General features: G+C 48.0%; 1 protein-coding gene across 11 annotated transcripts in view; it reads left to right on the top strand.

Annotated features, from left to right (window-relative positions):
- Foxn3 (forkhead box N3) overlaps positions 1–18,351 on the top strand; it is a 370,445-nt gene that overhangs the window by 336,706 nt on the left and 15,388 nt on the right. For 9 of the 11 annotated variants that reach the window (XM_050151430.1, XM_050151427.1, XM_050151429.1 and 6 more), the window contains 2 exons: positions 6,690–6,755; positions 15,382–15,487. In XM_050151430.1, coding sequence (XP_050007387.1) covers positions 6,690–6,755; positions 15,382–15,487 — 172 coding nt within the window. The remainder of the gene's footprint in view (positions 1–6,689; positions 6,756–15,381; positions 15,488–18,351) is intronic. The other 2 variants (XM_050151435.1, XM_050151436.1) reach the window with 2 other exon arrangements.

Raw genomic sequence — 18,351 nt, 5'->3', positions numbered from 1 at the left:
CCAACTGCTTGGCCTCAGCTTAGAACATAGATGGGAGGAGTAAACAGAATAGAATTCTGGGCGGAAGAGGAAGTGAGGTCAGACTCTGCTCTGCTCCCGGAGAGACTCGACAGCTCTGCGCTGGAGCAGAGACACCATGATGAATGGAGGCTAGAATCTTCCCGGTAAGCGCACCTTGGGTGCTTACACACATCATTAGAAATGGGCTAGTCCAGGTGCGAGAATTAGCCTGTAAGGGCTAGAGTTCATGGGCCAAGCAGTTCTTAAATGAATATAGTTTGTGTGTTGTTATTTCGGGCATGAGCTAGCCAAGCGGCCGGGGTGTTGGGGACGCAGCTCCGCCGCTTCTTATTTCAACACTCATATTCAGTATGTGCCATTTTTTCCCGTGTCTTTTGAGGAATTACTTAGAAATTACCTCAAGTAAAACACCTGAGGTGTAAGGACGAGCAGGGAAGGAGAACATACTCGCTGTATGGAAGATCAAATGAGTTCAAGCATAAATAAACCTCCAGATTGCTATCTGAAAAATGTTTTGCTCTTGTCATTTTGGCAGGTCTGTCAGCTCTGAGCTTTGTCTTTTCTTTTTAAAGTCTGGACTGAACCAGTGCTTTCTGTTGACCTTTATATTCTGAGGTTGCGTTAAACACATGGTCTTTCCAGGCACTTCTGTCTGACGCCCAACAGAAGTCTTACCAAGAACCCACAAAACACCCATCCCCATAGGCCACAGCTTTGCAGGGAATAGTTGTTCTCCCAGCCTTGGTGTGACTGTCCTCAGATGCCAGAGGCTTTGGAACAGATGTCCCATCTGGAAGGTGTCCCTGGAAGTCCATAGTGTTGTCAGCCACAAATCAGAAAGGGCAGAAGACGTCAAGTGACATTACAGGAAGCTAGAACAAGGTGGAAACTGGTACCAACTCTGACTCCTCGTGTCCCACACCATTTTAAACTGAGCGAGGTCAGGCCCAGCAGCATCAAAGTTCCGTGTTAACTAGCAGCAGACACAGGACTTGAACCTGGCAGTCCTCCCGCCGCATCTATCTAGTGCCTTTTCCCCGTTCTGCCCACGGGGGAAACCTCCGCTACTCCCGAAGGGAACCTTCTCCACATGCCTGGAAAACAAGATTCAGTGTTATCCTGATCCAAGCAGCTGAATCACCGATGGCAGACACTTGGAAGCCTGTTTTTCTCACTAGCATGATTCGACTTGCGTACATTCAAGAAAAGAGGGTTTGAAAACAAGCCGTGCCACCCTTTACTCCAGAGAAGAGGCGGCGTGATAAGATATAACCACATCAGAGATGACCAGTTCAGAGAAGCGATACCGTTACCAAAGCGTAATCAAGGGGGGGAACCCTTCCAGTACAGGATTTGGGATTGGCTCTGCACGGATGAAGGTCAGAACTCCTCCAGGCACCAGTGACAGCATGCTGGGTGCCGTACTGAACTAACCTGTAGTAAAATCACTTACTTTCTTGTACTGGGTTGCAGAGCTGTTGGGGAGAATCCCTCATCTCAGAATAAAATGTCATGCTGCTTTATTCTTCTGAACCCCTCTGCTTCACTGTGGCTTTCCAAATAGGACAGAAATGCTTTTCCTACCAGGGAGGTCCTCATGAGTCCTGAACAAAATACCCTCATCTTTTCTTAGACTGATAAACTGCGCTGGATCATGGGAGGAAGTCCCTCACCTCACCTTCAGGAACCCGAGGGAACGTTCTACATAGTCTACCCACTTCTGCCCTTCCTTAGCTGTCCTCCTGTGGAATCAGGTGTTCCTCTGAAGCAGAAGAATCCCCAAACCCCAAAATATCTCCCCTGGCCTCTAAACTGTTTCCAGCTTACCCTAAATGGATGCTTCCATCAAAAAGTATCTTGGCTTCAGGTGACCGACTTTATTGAATGCAAACCAGAGGGGAAACCCATGAAGGCCCTGTCACCCATGGGGATCAGTGATAGAGGAAGGGCGGGTAGAGTAACAAAAGGGGGTATATTGAATGAGGGCCTTACAGAGGCAGCACTTTGGGGGGGGGCTCCCAGGATTTGTGGGGCGGAGGGAGCTCAAGCTCCTGGCAGATTCCATAGTCATTTCATATGCTCCTCCTCCCTTCTTGGAAAGACATCGTCTGCTAAGAAGAGAGCGCCTGTACAGTGAGGCGGTTTTCTCCACATAAAACCGTCATTGCAAAAACTTTCAACAATGTTAACAAAAGGTTGCCGAGATACATTATTAAGTGAAAAGCAATTAAGCTATAGCCAGCTATTTTACAGATATGGGAGTTGCCCCCTTTAAGCAGGAGATTCCTTCTAAGACCTTCAGTGAACTGCAGATACTGCCAGCTCATACACACATGCGTATGTGTGTGCACACACCCAGTACTTGTGGTGGAACCTGCCTGTGGTAAAGTTTATATTATAAATCGTGTCAGCAGATGAGCACAGTAGCAAATATTAAAATAATTTATTGGGGTCAACTTAATATTTTCTTTTTTAAAAATATTTATTTATTTATTATGTATACAATATTCTGTCTGTTTGTATGCCTGCAGGCCAGAAGAGGGCACCAGACCCTGTTACAGATGGTTGTGAGCCACTATGTGGTTGCTGGGAATTGAACTCAGAACCTTTGGAAGAGCAGGCAATGCTCTTAACCTCTGAGCCATCTCTCCAGCCCCTCAACTTAATATTTTCAGACTGAAGCCACACACATGGGGAGAAAGAGAGAGAGAGATCAGGGGAAGTACTCTAAACCAGTGGTTCTCAATCTTCCTAATGCTGCAACCCCTTTATACAGTTCCTCATGCTGTGGTGATCCCAACCACAAAATTAATCTGTTGCTACTCATAACTGCTAATTTTGCTCCTGCTATGACTTGTAATGTAAACATCTGGTATGCAGGCTATGTGATATGCAACTCCTACATAAGGGCCATTCGACCCCCAAGGGGGTCATGACCCACAGGTTGAGAACCACTGCTTTAAACCCATATTTTAAAAATAGATTCATGTGTTTGAGTATAAATACATATTCATATCCCTATGACTATACAGAAATACTTGTTTTTTTGCATAGACAGTTTCCAGATATTTTCATATATGTTGATCTTGGAATAGGTCCGTGGGGAAGACACTTACTCGATTGTAACCCCTGGTTCGTATGTTTTATACTGCCCGATTGCTCCTTCCATTCATGATTAGATAGGAACGAAAGCCGAGACTTTCTGGAGAGATCCTGCAGAACTGTGGCTGTTACAGTGGGTCAGGACCTCTGTGGCAGGCATTGTAGCAGAGCTCAGGATCTTTACCATAGACACATGTCTGGCAAAGGGTCCTCTGAGGCTGCCTAGTTCAGACTAGGGGCACAGAGGCCCTCTAAATCTTGTTTATACAATGTTGGGGTCTCTGATAGCATGCATACCACATGAGAAAAGAGATAGATGCAATTGGTTGCTACCGTTTTTATTTACTTGTGAGTGTGGGTATTGAACTCAGATAATTATACACTCTGTAAACTAATGGATGAAAACAGAAAAGGATGCCATTTAACAAAATGTCTCAACTGTAAGCTGTGGAAGAACAAATTAGTAAATTAGATCTCAGAGAAAGTAAAGACTTAGTTGAAGTATACTATCGAGAAGCTGAGTGAGTCATGGACTTGGAAGAATACATATCTCATCAAAGCTTCAGAATATGTGCACCGTGTAGCTGAAGAAGTTGTACAACCCAATTTAAAAATGGACAAAAGACTGAAAGTTTTCCCAAAAGAAGATTCACAAAGAACAATTTAACACATGGGAAAACATAACACAATTTGTCATTAGTAAAATACAAATTCAAAACCACACTGAAACACCATTACATACTCACCAAATGGCTAACAATTTCGAGTGCTGATGCAATATGGACCAGCTAGAGCTTGTTCCTTGTACAATATCTCTAGAGAGTGGCTTCACAGCCCTCTATGACAAAACATGTTCTAGAAGTTCGGTGCAAGCATTCATAGTAGCTTTTTTTGTAGTTTTCAAAGCTAGGGGCGAACCACACGTCACTCTGCACGAGAATGAATGGGTAAACAAATGACCGTGTAGCCATTCAGTGGAATACCTCAACAGTAGCTGAAAGGAAGGAACTACCAATGCCACGTCATACCACGTTACAGACAAAGAGCAGAAAGCAAATCTGTGGTTTCTTGGGGGCACCTGTAGTCTAACACCCAGAAACTCAGGGGTGGCTGGCAGAAATGGATTTCTCTGCTATGCCCATCTTGGTTGAGGTCACTGTAACTTGGGTACAAATTATAAACTCACCATGATTAATTGCATACAAGCCATCTCTGTATACAGTTCACTGCTTAGGAGGAAGCACTCACTGTAGCCGCCCGGAGAAGGGCCGACAGGGTGGATTCCTGTGCCCATGATCACATACCATTGTGTAGTCATTGTGTTTGGATGACAGGTTGGGTTGAGGATCCCATGCCCTGGCCTCCATTTGGGACTTGGGAGTGTCAGGCGTGCATGGTCTGTTAGATCATGAGAAACCTACCTGTTCCCCCAGAATTCCGGGGGCAGGGAACGCTTGAGTTCTTGATAGCATCAGCAACTCCATGGGTGGAGGATCAGACCTGGTCCATCTGCTCAGTGGAAAGTGGGGGAAGAGTGTCAGCATCCTGTACTTGGTTAGCTTGGTTTGGGTGGGGTAGGGGGCGTCATGGGGAGATGTTGGGTAGACCCTCAAGTTTAGGTTCTCAGTGATTCATTTGAGTGTTGAAGCTGCTATAGCTTTTCACTCTCTATCCATCTTGTGTCTTTCTTCCACTAAGGCTGTGTGGCCCTCAGACTTCCTCCCCCCTCCCCATTGCATATCTTAGCTCCCCCTTTACCTCTGGACCCTCACCTGGGGAGATAGGGACCTTGTAGCCTGGAGGGCCACCCTGGCCACCTGTTGCATTTGGATCTTCACAAAGATGGAAGTGAAGGTTTGTACAAGGAAAAGAAAAAGCACGTATTTGAGCTCCTCCCTGAAAGCAAAGAGTTCTCTCCAAAGAGGCACCATGCCCATGCTCGTCCCTTGCCTCCCTTGGGTGCTCAAGGCCATCACTGCTGGGCCATCACTGCTGTGAGCAGAGTGGAACTTGAAGCTTTTCTGTGAATCACTGAACATGTGTCAGTGGGGAGGGACTGACTGACTGAGCAATGTCACCCCAGGAGTTGCCAGAGAAGCTAATTTACCTGTTTCTCATACAGTGTGCTTATTAAAATAAAGTTTTACTCCATTATGTTGTGTAAGTAACAGGCCTCCTGCAGGCAAGTAGAAAAGGGCAGAGTGGAGTTTCTTTACCTTCTTTTTTTTTTTCTTGAGGCATTGTCTTCTGAAACCAGCATATCCATATTATTAATCGCTCACAGGGCTTTATCATGCATTCATTGCTCCCTTGGAATTAAACTGCACATATAAAGTATGAAAAATGTACTTTTTTTTAAACAGTAAAAAAGTAATTTTCTCGCATAATACCCAAAATAAAGTGCCATGGAGCCATTAGTAGTAAATTGAATTTTTTGGTATGTAATTTGTACGAAAACTGACAAGTGCGAGCCCCCCCTCCCCAGTCGTTAGTTACTGGGCTTAGCAGAAGCGGAGGCCGTAATCTGCAAGGGCAGGCATTGTGATGTCGACTTCAATTGCACACTTCATTTCTTTAGACAGGGGACAGGCGGCAGCTTCTGTCACAAGGCCTCACTGCACTGTTAGCGAATTTCGCCCCGGGGCAGCTGGGATGCTGGGCTGGGGCAGATGTTCTTTTCAGCCTATTCAGTGACCATTCTTGGGGGTTGTTTACCGTTGTCATGGTGACCTTCATTTCCATAGCAGCAGCGCTGCTGTTTCTCAGAGGAAAATGAATTTAGTTCTAAAGAGGATAATATTTTTCTCTGTCTCTATATAACCTGCCATCTGTCAACCGGTGGATTGGTAAGGATTCAGAAACCTATTAAGAATTATAGCAATAAAGTGATGAATATTTGGGGAAGGAGCAGATTAAAAGCAATAATAAATGAGAACATAAGCACTGTGCCTTTGACATCAGAACTTTTTAAATTCTTTTCTTTGTATTTTTATGTGCCTTTTCTTTTAAATGCCTTCATCACCTCCAACAGCGCAGTGTTCACATGTAGCCTCCTAAAATACGATTTCCATTCTGCAGATGAATGAAAATGACCAAATGTCTTGTTTATATCTGACTGGATGCAGGTGTATTCGGTGCTTTCTCTTCCTGGTGATGCTATGACCTGCTCCCCCCTCCCCCCAAGCATTTAAGAATCCCAGGCTGACCTTCCTATTGTTACCAGCTCTTCTGCTCCTCCACCCCTGGTAAAAGGTGAGGGCCGCCTAGACCAGCAGCTATCGGACACCCACAGAGCAGGTCTCGACATTAACAAAGCAAGAAGACATGCTTATAGATTTAAAAAAAAAAAAAATCTAGCATGTTCCTTAAAATCTCATTCTAAAATAACTTTTCTTTCTCTCAAGTCCAAAAGGTACAGAAGTCACCTCTGAGATCCCTCATCTGGTTCCTGGATGTTTTTTTTCTTTCTCTATCACATTCCTAATCTGTAACTTTGCAGGGGGAAAGAAAACGCATACACACCAGCCCCGTTGTAAATAATGTTATTTATTGGTTGATTTTTCCAGATCCTGACATTGATGCTGCCAGTGCCATGATGCTTTTGAATTCTCCCCCTGAGATACAAGCAGGTTGTGAGTAGATATTTCTATAGCATACAGCACCATAGTTTGTGAACTTAACCTTCTCATTGACATCCCAGACTGTAGGAAGAACTAATGCCGACATAGCCCCACACTTGTAAGATCACTTTCACAGCAAGTGTGTGGTTGACGTGCATTCTGCATGTCCACATGCAGCCATGCATATGCGTGAGCCAGTGCAGAGGTGCTTTTGAGGATGAGAGAGATCTCACACATCATCAGAACGAGGAGATGAGAAAGAGAGCCCCTAACCACTTCTTCTGGAGACCTTTCTCCTGCTGGAATCATTGCTATGGCTTTGTAGGTGAGGTTCCCTGGACCAGCTCACCCATGGCGGGGCTAAGCAGCACCCTATTGTAGACCTTATTTTCCGTGAGGGCTTCAATAATAAATTAGGGCGTGTTATGGAAAGTCTGGCCTGCCCACGTGGCTTTAGCCTAAAAATGGAAGCGCAATATCACATTGCACCCTCTCTGCCCTATGTGCTAGGTGGGCACAGAGAGAAGGGCAAGGCCGATGTCATTAATTAGGGCTCACTGAGCAATGTCAGATTGATTGACAGCTCTCTGCTTTGCTTCGGCTGGACTCTTGTCCACTTCCTGGTGTCTTTCCTTGTCTCATCTTCATAGCTGACCTGAAATGAAGACATCTGTGCTCTCCTCCCAACTTGAGGCCAGTGCCTCTGTCTACATCCCGCAACCAGCCGGAGCCGCACTGAGCGGAGAGGCGGTGCACTAGGATCTGTTTGTCTTACTGTATGGCACTGCCGTGCCACACGTGTGCAGAAAGTAACTGGCACGGCAGATCTTCCAGTGACACCGTCAGGGACTGGTGCCTCCCTGCCCGTCTTGTGCCTGCGACTAGGATTCCAGTGGGTTTGGGACTCTCTGGCCTTCTGAAGAGACCATGGCCTTCTAAGCAAGGAGAGTTCCCCCACTTTGGAGATGGACATTTCCCACAAGAAAGCGCCCATCCTTAGAGCCACAGTAGGTTTATGGTAGACTGATAGGAATTCCAGATCCCGGTCATAGCCTTCCTGGTAACCTTAGGAAGTTTGACATGGCCCTTTCTTCTTTGTATGCATTTTAAAAGATCCAAGAGATACTGCCAAGCATTCTCAGACAAGCTGGCTCTCTGCCTGGGGCTGCCCTTACCTGCCCTGACTGCAGAACTCTCATTCCCCTTGGTTAACCTCCGTTTCCTGGCGTTTGGAATGGGAGGCTGCCCACACCTCCGGCCAGCCCAATCCACTGCTAAGCAGGTACACAACAGGCATAGTTCTGCAACTAGCAGTTAACCTGCTTAGCCGGGAATATGGCTTTCAAGTGATGCTTTACGTTTCAAAAGAACTCTATACTTAAAATCCATTTTTAGATGGCATTTCAGGAAAAGCTGCAGACTGTGGCTGCAATTAAGTCACAGGCTGGAAAGGTCCTTAGGATCAGGTCACATAACCAGCCCATCGTGGCGGAAACATGATCTGATCAGAGCTGGCTAAGATTCACGCCCGTTCCTCAGCTCCTAGCCGCTGTGTGCTGTGTTTATTACTTTACGTGTACATCCTTCTGATGAACTGGTCCCTAGGTTGAGAAGGAGAATGGAGACTCTGGAAAAGAAAGGCAGGGCATGTGGATCGAGCACTTAGAGTCTTCCGTGTCTTTCCTGAAAGGCTCTCATCCTGGACTCCTGGACATAGGTCAGGTTCTCCTGATTTGCTAACAGGATTGTTTTTAATGTTTTTTTTTTGACCAAATGAACCGCTCCCCTCTCCATCCCTGTAACTCTCTGACTGTAATCCTCTCCCTGGCATAGCCCCAACCCTACTTATATCCGAGTGCTGAGTTGAGTTTTAAAAGTGTTCATGTGTTAAAGGTGTAAATTCTTTTTTATTTTATCTTTTTTTTTTTTTTTAAGGTGGGGTTCCATGTGACCCAAGCTGGCTCCAAGCTTGTTATGTAGCCAGAGATGAGATTGAAATGTGGACTTTGGCTGAGCTGCATTCCCGGCTCTGTAGGATAATTTTAGAGAGCTTTATTTCTTTCAGTGCTTTCAGCATTTCTGTGAGAAACCTAGCCACAGCCTTCATGAGGGCCCCAGGCCAAGAAGGGTCTCCAGGGCCCTGGCAGTCACCAACCAGGATGCCAGTGAAGGTCATGGAAGGAGACACAGGCAGGAGCAGCTAATGAAGAGAGAACAAGGAGAGGTGGAGACGCTGGGTTCACGGTCTCCTTCCCCATCTGACCTCCAGTCTTAGTCTGGAGGTCAAATGCAGCACGATCGATGGGCAGGCTACAGAGCCCCTGAAGATCGGAGCAATGTCGTACTTAGGGATTGTGCAAAATCCCCCATCTCCTAACAGACACGATCAGAGAGAAGTCTGTCCATCTGTCTGCCGCTGTTCCCGCCAGCTTCTTCTTCCCACTCCAGCTGCATTTTTCCTTTCCTTGTTTCTTGCCTGGAGATTGGAGGCAGTGCCTTGCCTCCTCGAGGGAGAAGCCTTGCAGAGACAGGATGCTGAAGCTGCTGTTGTCTGCCCTGCTTGCGTTGCCCCAGGTCTGGGTATGGATCCTCAGTCAATGCAGAAAGACAACAACCAGCCTCCATGATGGAGAGAGGGCAGCATGGTGTGTGCAGTTGTGTGTCCCGGCATGCTCAGGAGTTGCCCAGCATGGCTTCTGAGAGCTCCATATGTTCCCTGCCTCTCCCCTCCCCTGGGGCCGGTTGCTGTGGCCAGGCTCTGTTTATCCAGCCTCCTCGTGCCTTACTATTTATAGCTTCCTGCTTCACCCCTGGGCTGCCCCTCTGAGTGGCAAGCTACCCACTTCATCTCCTGGCACTGTTCACTCTGGGCAATTACAGGCTGGCTTGGTTACTAGAAAGGCCTTCCCCCCACTTTGTCATCCCTCTTTGTAGCCACTGCACCTCAGCACCAGGTGGCAGCCCCTCAGATCTCTTCCTTGTTTGGCATCTCCAGGGCTGGCACACTGGCCGCCACCCAGGCTCTGAAGCCAAGTGAGGTATAGAAAAGACCCTTCCTGAGACACTAGTGAGAACCCAGGAGGCCTGTGCACCCTGAAATGGTTGGGCTGGCGTCTCTGAGGACCCACCACCTCTTGTTTCAATTGTCTACTCCGGTGTGAATGAGGTCGTGGAGTACAGCTGATAAAAGCCTGGGGTTCTAAGTTTGTCCCCGTGGCATCATCCGAAGTGTATGGGGTTCGTTCTGCAAGCAGGGCCGTTGTGTCGCGTGCTCAGAATGCTACTTCCAAAACAGCCAGCAGAGAGTGTGGTTGTCTGCTCATCGTCCTGACTTCTGAGACTCAAATCTGTCCACCTTCTCCGGTCTCCCCCTGAAGAGCGGCAGCGTGGACTCATTTCAGTATTGTCATCTCCTGAATCGCCTGCCTAGTAGCTCCCTTGACAGTCCTTGTGAGTGATCTTTAACCCCCGTGGAGAAACCAGGTCACCACTACCCATCTCCAGAAGCTTTATATAATCCTTGGCTGGACTGTTCCCAGAGATGGAACTCCGGATAATAAACAAAGCGGCAGAATGGACCCAGAGGGAAGGGGGTGCTGCCTGGAACTGGGGTATATGTCAACCCTGTCAGGCTTCACCGAAGAAAGCCCACAGGAAACAGGCTGTCCTGCCATGGCAGCCCTTGCCCAGTCTGCTTCCAAGCGAGCAGGTGGAAGGGGTGCGGGGAAGGGGGTAGGCATGATGACAGGAATGGCCTGCTGCTCTGCTTATGGCCTCTGATGGTGTTAGCCAGGGCTGCCCTCCAATGGCAGAGCCGCGAGCTCCCCTCTGAGGTTAATTTTAGACTCGGGGAGGTGCGCACCAAGGGGGAGCTGGTGACGGGCTGAGGGAGAGCACAGTGTGCCAGCATAGTTTGTTCTATGCCTTGGACTTTTCAAAACAAAAATGAGCATTAGACCCTGGGAAGTGGCTCGGTCAGAAAAGTGCTTCCTGTACAAACAGGACCCGAGTCCCAGAAGTGTGGGGGGGGGGTGGTACATACCTGTAATTCCATTGCTGGGGAGGCAGGGACAAATCCTAGCTCAATGGCCCTAACAATCTAGCTGACATATGTGGTGATATTTTGTTTGTGCTATAACAAATAAAGCTTGCCTGAAGATCAGAGTGATGAGCTAGTCACTAGTTAGCCACAGAGGCCAGGTGGTGGTTGCACACATCTTTAATCCCAGCACTCGGGAGGTGGAGAAAGGAAGGGATGTGGCTGGGAGGAGAGAGGAATGTAAGGCCAGAGGAGTCGGGACCTCAGCCCATTCAGTCAGGAGCTCTCGCCCTTGCTTTCAGTCTGAGGATTCCATCTGAGGATTGGTAGAGACAGGATACCCCATTCAGTCAGAGGATTTCCTAGAGGTGAGAACCAGTGGCTGGCAGCTCTGCTTCTCTGGTCTTTCAGCTTTCACCCCCTAATATCTCAGTCTGGGTTTTTATTACTAGGACCAATTAGAATTTGTGCTGCAGACATGGCTCTGGCTATTGACAGAAGAAAGCACCCAGTGTCAACCTCGGGTCATCACAAGACTCTGCACACTTGCGCACACTCACCTCACACACGCAGAGACACCTCCTCAGGTTACACTGTCACTCCAGGCCCTAGCATCAGCTCTGAGCCATGCTGTTGATTGTCCCTGTTTCGGTGTGCGTGTTACAGTCTAGCTAATTTCAGGAGGCTTAGAGACAGTCCATGGCCTAAGAGAACATAGTTGACCAGTAAGTGCTGGGGAGTCTGGTGCTGAAGCCTATGGCACCCAGCCCAGCTGCCTGTCTCTTCTCCCAGGCTGCTGGGAGAAAGGATATGTACTTGGTCTTCAAGAAAAGATGGTGCTGAAGGCTTGGACTCTTCTCATGGGAGTGAGCACGGAGTTAGAAGTTGACTTCCAATATGAATTTTTTTAAGTCCCTGACTGAGCTGCTGCTAACTACACCTCAGGGCATGTGGTGAGGCTGTATGTGGATGCTTTCAGGAGACAGAGCGAGGAAAGGGAAAGAGAAGAGGTGCTTATTTCCGACTAGGGGCTGGAGAATGGACTCACATTCCTGCCTGGTGTCCAGTGGACAGGGAGTAAATGATGGATCCCAATGCCTTTTCCACAGAGCCGTTGTATATCGGCTCGACACAGTTTCCAGAAACCACTTTCCTGACACCTGGGCGTGGGGACAGAGAGGAGAAGAGATGGAGGCACAGTGAAGTGTCACAGCTGGGCTTTTGGCAGCCATGAACGAGCTCACCCGCATTCACCATCTCCGCATGGCGTGTGTCGCCGATGAGGACCCGGGGACTGGCAGGAGCTGTAGGCACCACCCAGCAGCTCATTTGAGGAGGAGCTCCGGGTTCAGAGGATAAGCCAGCCTATGCTCCCCAGCAGTCTCGCGGGCTCAGGCGCACATACCTGGTACTGCTGCCAGGTTGCTTTGAAATGAACACAGTTCATGGATTGGGAAGAGTTTGAGTGGGTGAATGTGAGGTTAGAGTTAGCTACCAAAGGCAGAATAGACTGACAAGAATTGAATTTCCCCATTGAGTCTTCTTATGCCTTAGAGATAATCATCAGAGCTTCCTTCAGAGGTGATATGGAATGGCCAAAGGATACTGATGACAGAGATGATATTAATAAGCATAGAGCGCTAGTCACGAGGCTGGACGGTCTTCATAGCTTACCTTATTTAATTCTCAGAACAACCCTGTAAGATTTTTATCCAACAGAACTATAGTGGGATAACCAGTGTTTTCCGAGACCATGGTCCAGGCGCCGCTCAGCCCCTGCCCTGCTCAGTGGGTAGGGAGCATCTCCACTAGTACTTACCCTAGCGTGTCTTCATACCCTCCAATTCTCTCTCTCCCATTTAACTGTAGTTTTCCTAATACACAGGGAGATGCTAACTAGTTGCACATATGTAATTTTTACTGACAAGGATTAGAATCATGGTACAGATTTTCAGTATTTAACTCTTTTCCGACGTGGTCCATTGTATCAGAACCGCTTACTGTTCTCACTGAGATCTTCAGTGACACACTCACCCCGTGGCTACGTGACCTAGGGTGTACCATCAGAAGTCCTTGAAAACCTCTTTGTACTCTCTTGATAGCTAGCAAAAGCCCATATACTCTAGACTGCTGCAGCAAGCTGAAATCTGAGTTCTCCTCCTCTTGTGCCTTCCCCTTGTAAAGGTAGATCTGTTTATGATTAATCTTCACATGCAGTATAAGGTAAGGGTCAAGGTTTGCTTTGTCCTGGGAGGGGTGTGTGTGCTGTGATATGCTGCTTTCTGACACTATTGTCTTGACACCTCGGTTGACCATATTCAGGGTAAGTCTGTTTTCTGGATTCTACTTCGTTCCAGTGATTGGAATATCGAGAGTCAGCTCCATCTCACACTCAAAGTCTTGACATCGGGAAATACAAATCACGTTGTAAATCTTTTGGACCCTGCTTCCTCATAGAGTAATTAGCTGTGAACTGGAATAGTTCCCATGCTCGTAAGGTACTTGGTTATCCTCCTGCCTCAGACAACCTCGTCCATCCTCTGAAGTCAGGCTGCTAATTGGGAATGGGTGGAGTTTCTTGTCCAGCTGTGCCTCCTCACGTGATCAGTTAGAGTGAGAGACCAAGGGCATTCTGAACACGGGTGTGCTGTAGCACTGACTTAAGCAAGAGTGGCAATCTTATCCTGCATCCTGCCTTTCGTTAAGACCTTCTCACAAGGACCTCGGACCAGAAGAGAAGTGTCAAAGGTCATTAGCAAGAATTACAGAGTGCCCAAGAAATGGACAGTCTGTAAAAGTAGTCTGCCTTCAGGCAGGCAGGACGGCTCAGCTCAGCCAGTAAAGGTGTTTGCTGTGCCAGCCTGCCTACCTGAATTTGATCCCACACAAAAGTGGAAGGAGAGAGCAGACCCCACAGACTTGCCCTCCAACCTCCACACGTGTCGTGATACAGACATTCCCATGCTCATCATGTGCGCACATGTAATCATGCAAATACTTTTAAAGGATTATTTCATATTTACCATACATCAAGGACTTTCAGACCCCCTCCCCCCAATCATGTAGCTGAGGATGACTGTACCGGCTCTGATCCCCCTGCCTACCTGCACCTCCTGTGTGCTGGGATCACAAGTGGTCATCGCCATCGCTGGTTTTTAGGATGCTGGGGACCAAGCCCGGGACTTTGTGTATGGTAGGCAAGCATTCTGCCAACTGAACAACATTCTCGGTCCTGAAAAAAAAAATTATTAGAAACCTAAAAATTATGAAACACGTATGCGTTAGTAATTTGTTTCATAAAAGTATTTACTGTTTGCAAATAACATGGGTTTTTAATTTTGACATCTAGACTGCTTTTCATTTTCAAGTGTATAATTTTCTAGTATTTCATTGTTGCTTGTTTGAAAGGGCACTATTTATCCACGTCTTTTTAGTATGGGACTGTGCCAGGGTTTCAGGGAGCAGAAGAGGTCTAGAGTATTCTTTCGAGAGCAGAATAAACATTCGGGGATCTCCGTGGTAGCCCACTCCGTTTGCAGAGCTCACCTGGCCCCGTAGGCGATGTCTGCAGATGCGGCAGGAGCTAGAGGCTTACCTTGTGCCAGCTGAAGCTACTGTTCAGGAGGTGGATAATGGTCACATACACAGGACTCCCTGTAGGTACATCCTTGAGGACGCTGGGGAGGGGAGCCTGGACCCCAGGTCTTAAGATTGCTGGTGGAAAGTTGTTAAGGGCACGTCGAGGGATCGGTGTGTGTAGAAGAAAGTAGAGGGGTCAGGGGACACTAGGAATGCTGGAAAGGGGTGCAGGGAAAGACTGACAGGCCCCTGAAGCCAGTCTTTGACAGTGCAGAAGCAAGGACTTGAGGCTAGCCCGCCCCTCTTTGTCTGTTTTCTGCTTGTTTTGGATGACGGACAAATGCATAGATATTCTCGACCTTTGACCTTAGCAAACATGAGCAATATGAGGTGATGTGATTGTTGTGCCATCTGCAGTCCCCTGTCATCTCTGTGATATTAAATGTTCTTAGGAGAAGACCAAAGATGAGAGATTTTACTAATGGGTGTAGGAAATTTCGTTTTGTTCTGTTTTGGGGCATGTATGTGTGTGTGTGCGTTGCACAGGTGAATATTTGGGCAGGTGTGCCTGTGCACCCTCCTACAGAAGCCAGAGCAGGCCATGGGTATCTTTGTCTTTCGCTGCCTTACTGCCTTGAGAAAGGGGTCTCTTGCCTGGTCAGAAGTTCAGTTTGGGTTAGGCTGGTGCCCAACAAGTTCTCAGCTCTCCAGTGCATGCCTAGCTCTTGCTGGTTGTTAGGAATTCATACCGCCGTCTCCTTGCTCACAGTCGTCTTTCCCAACCCGAAGCCCCCCCCCTTTTAAACTAATGTTTGATTGATTCTTTTTTAACAAAAGCATCAATAATTTGTAAACTATTGATGACTTTGTTTGCGCATTATCTTTCTGTCTTATTCTGTGTGTGTGTGTGTGTGTGTGTGTGTGTGCGTGTTCTGTTCCCCCACCTTTTCTCTCTCTCAAAATTGCTAACTCCTGCCCAGTTGAATTCACCTGTGATGTCTCTTTCTTTTGCTTTCCTAGTCTCTCCGGGAGTGATACAAAACGGAGCGAGGGTTCTGAGCCGAGGGCTGTTTCCTGGCGTCCGCCCACTGCCGATCACTCCCATTGGGATGACTGCGGCCATAAGGTAAGGGAAGAGCTTTCTGGGTGGGGCCTGCCTGCTGAGTGGGGAAACATCCCTCAGTTCCGGGGGAGGCGGGGATTGTCAGGAGGTGGAGAGGGCCAGCTTGAATGTCCACAGCATCAAAGGAACGAGACACATGCCCAGTCCAGATGCCGTCATCTCCATGTGCTCTCAGGCGATCTCAGCTCCTCCCCAGTGAGGTGGGATATAAGCTAGGCTTTTCTTAAAGTACCGGGCAAAAGAGGCCAGACTTCAAGGATGAGCACTTGTTGACTGGGTTTTAGAGCTACTTCTGTCACTCCCCTGCTGTCTCATCCGTCTGAACCTGCCTCAGTTTCCTCATCTGTGAAACTCCATAGAGGGGTGCGTGTGAAATGTGATTTGGTAAGGGGTCTGTGGGTAGCAAGGGTATCATTTCCCTGTTACTGAGACTCATGCCAGAAGAGACTAAATGGGCGCTTTTTGGGGTAGTTTCTTTCCCTCCTCCTCCTCCTCTTCCCCTCACCATCACCAGCCCCTGCATAGGGTCCACCTCTGACTTAGGGTCCTCACATACAACGTGACAGGCTCCTATGTCTCTTGTCCATCTATAAGTCACTGCCTTACTAGTTCCCTAAAATGTGACTCTTGAACTTTCCACACCTCTCTCCACATCACCCTGACACCCCCCTGCCTTTCTTCTTGAAGCAAATATGTTCAGTGATGGTTTTCCCCCTATTGCCATAATAAAATACTCTGACAAATTGTGTAAAAGGAGAAAGGCTGGTGGTTCGGGGGTGTTGTCAGTCATGGTGGGGAAGTCAAAGAGCAGGATCTCAGAGCAACAGGTCACTTAGCAGGATGCCGGGAGGGAGGAATGCAAGCTTGTGTTCAGCTCACTTTCTCCGTCCACACAGCCCAGCACCCTCTGCCCACTGTGGACGAGACCGTCCCACTCTGCTCATCTAGATGGTCCACATAAGCGTGCCAGAGGCCTGTCTCCCGGGTCTTCTGGGTTCTGTCAGGTTGACAGCTAGCACTGACCGCCCATGACTTGTGTGTCTTTCCCTTGCAGTGTCTGTCTTCTGTAGACTCCCTCAGTGTGCATAGGATCCCCGCAGAACACCTTTCTAAAAGGGAGCTTGCACTGTGGCCTTTTTGGTATGTGGCCGTGCTTGTTAGTGTTCCTCTGGGTCCCCTTTTCTCTTCTAGGTGGCTTGCTTGCTAAAGATCTGCAGCTCGGCTGCACGCCTCCTCCCCCTCCCCCCCCCCACACACACACTGGGGTCATGAGTGCACCCGTATTACTTCCTTTCCTGTTGTAACATACCGTGACCTAAGGTAACTCAGAGAAGAAAGGTTTCATTCTGTTAGAGTTCTAGAGTCAACACGGTCGGTCCACTATGGTGGAGAAGCATGGCATTGGGGCAGGAAGCTGACTGGTTATAATTTTATCATTACACACACACACACACACACACACACACACACACACGCACGCACACATGCATGAAGGGGTTGCATTCGCAGTGTTTTCCAAATATTGTCCTCTACCTGCCCAACCTCTGTTTTCCAAAAGAGGTTTCTCTTACTTGTTTGTTTGTTTGTTTGTTTGTTTGGAGGGGGTGCTCTGTGAGCCTGGGGACATTTGCTTGTGTTGTCTTGCCCCCCTTATAGGGAGACTCAGAGGAGTGAGCCCCCAGCTGTGAAGGCATTTGCAGATTCTGCATTGCCTGAGACCCAGTAAGATGTGACTGGGCGGGAGATCCTGTTCTGCTCACCCTATTCATCACACATTTTAAGTTTGGCCACCTGCCCCTCGAATCTGAATTCAGCCGCACTTGAGAGAGAAACAGTCCAGGGAAGAATAGAACCCTGAATGCTGCCTGCCAGTCCACAGGACAGTGTGTGCCTGCGGGTCCTGCAGGTGTGCCAGGGTTTGCCCGGGAGAGTCACTGAGCAGCAGTGCAGGCTGGTGCCCGCCTCTCCTGTGTGACAGGTTTCCTGTGTTCTTCTAATCGCCTCCCAACTTAAGTGAAAATATTTGTCTTTCGGGGATCTCGTTTCCCTCTCTACTGAGTGGCAAAGGCCATGTTTGTTTGTCTTGAGTCTGAAACTGTTATTGACATGGATGAAGTGTTACTTTTATTAGCCGATCATTACACAGCTTGTATTTGCTGGGTTCCTTTGCATATAATTATGATGCGAAATCTCCTCGTAAGAGCATCTGTCAATAGTGTAATTGACTCGACCGTGTTGACTTTCTACTCAATAACCTCCAAGATTGGCCCATCCTTCGACATCGGAAACCTGCTTATCTTTAAATTTGCCGGGGCGTGGAGTGCTCAGGATGCGTCGTCCTTAAGACTGTTGCCCGTGGCTAAGTGCGTGTTGCTTGCTTCTGCTCCCTCATTCCCAGAGGGAATCCTCTGAAGGTTCCATTGAATGGATGGATCTGGAAATGTGTGTTAGTGGAAGCGTGCCTGCCTGAAGGCATGAGGCCCTAGGTTCAATGCCTAATATGACTCTAACATGAGGAAGAGATTCCATCAAATGGAACACGTGATCACAGACCTGGGAGAAGAGGGAGAGGGTGGGCCAGAGTTCATCTCTCCTAGTGGTGCTGTGTGCTGCCTCGCAGGTAGGGAGGTTACAAGTCTAGGATCTGAAACATCTTAATTTTAACTCCGAGGTTCTTTTTTCTTTTTTAAAGAATTTTTTAGTTTTTACTTTGTGTGTGTGTGTGTATGTTTTAGCAGCGTGTGTTGTCCACTGGAGGCTGAAGAGGGTGTTGTCTCCTTGAACTGGATTTAAAAACAGCTGTGAACCACCTTATTGGTACTAGGAACTGAGCTGTGGACCTCTGACAGAACGGCCAGTGCTCCTAG

Source organism: Alexandromys fortis, unplaced genomic scaffold (assembly GCF_014885135.2).
Source record: "Alexandromys fortis isolate MF-2015 unplaced genomic scaffold, M_Fortis_MF-2015_v1.1 scaffold_63, whole genome shotgun sequence".
NCBI lineage: Eukaryota > Metazoa > Chordata > Mammalia > Rodentia > Cricetidae > Alexandromys > Alexandromys fortis.
This window is presented reverse-complemented; position numbering and strand designations above follow the sequence as displayed.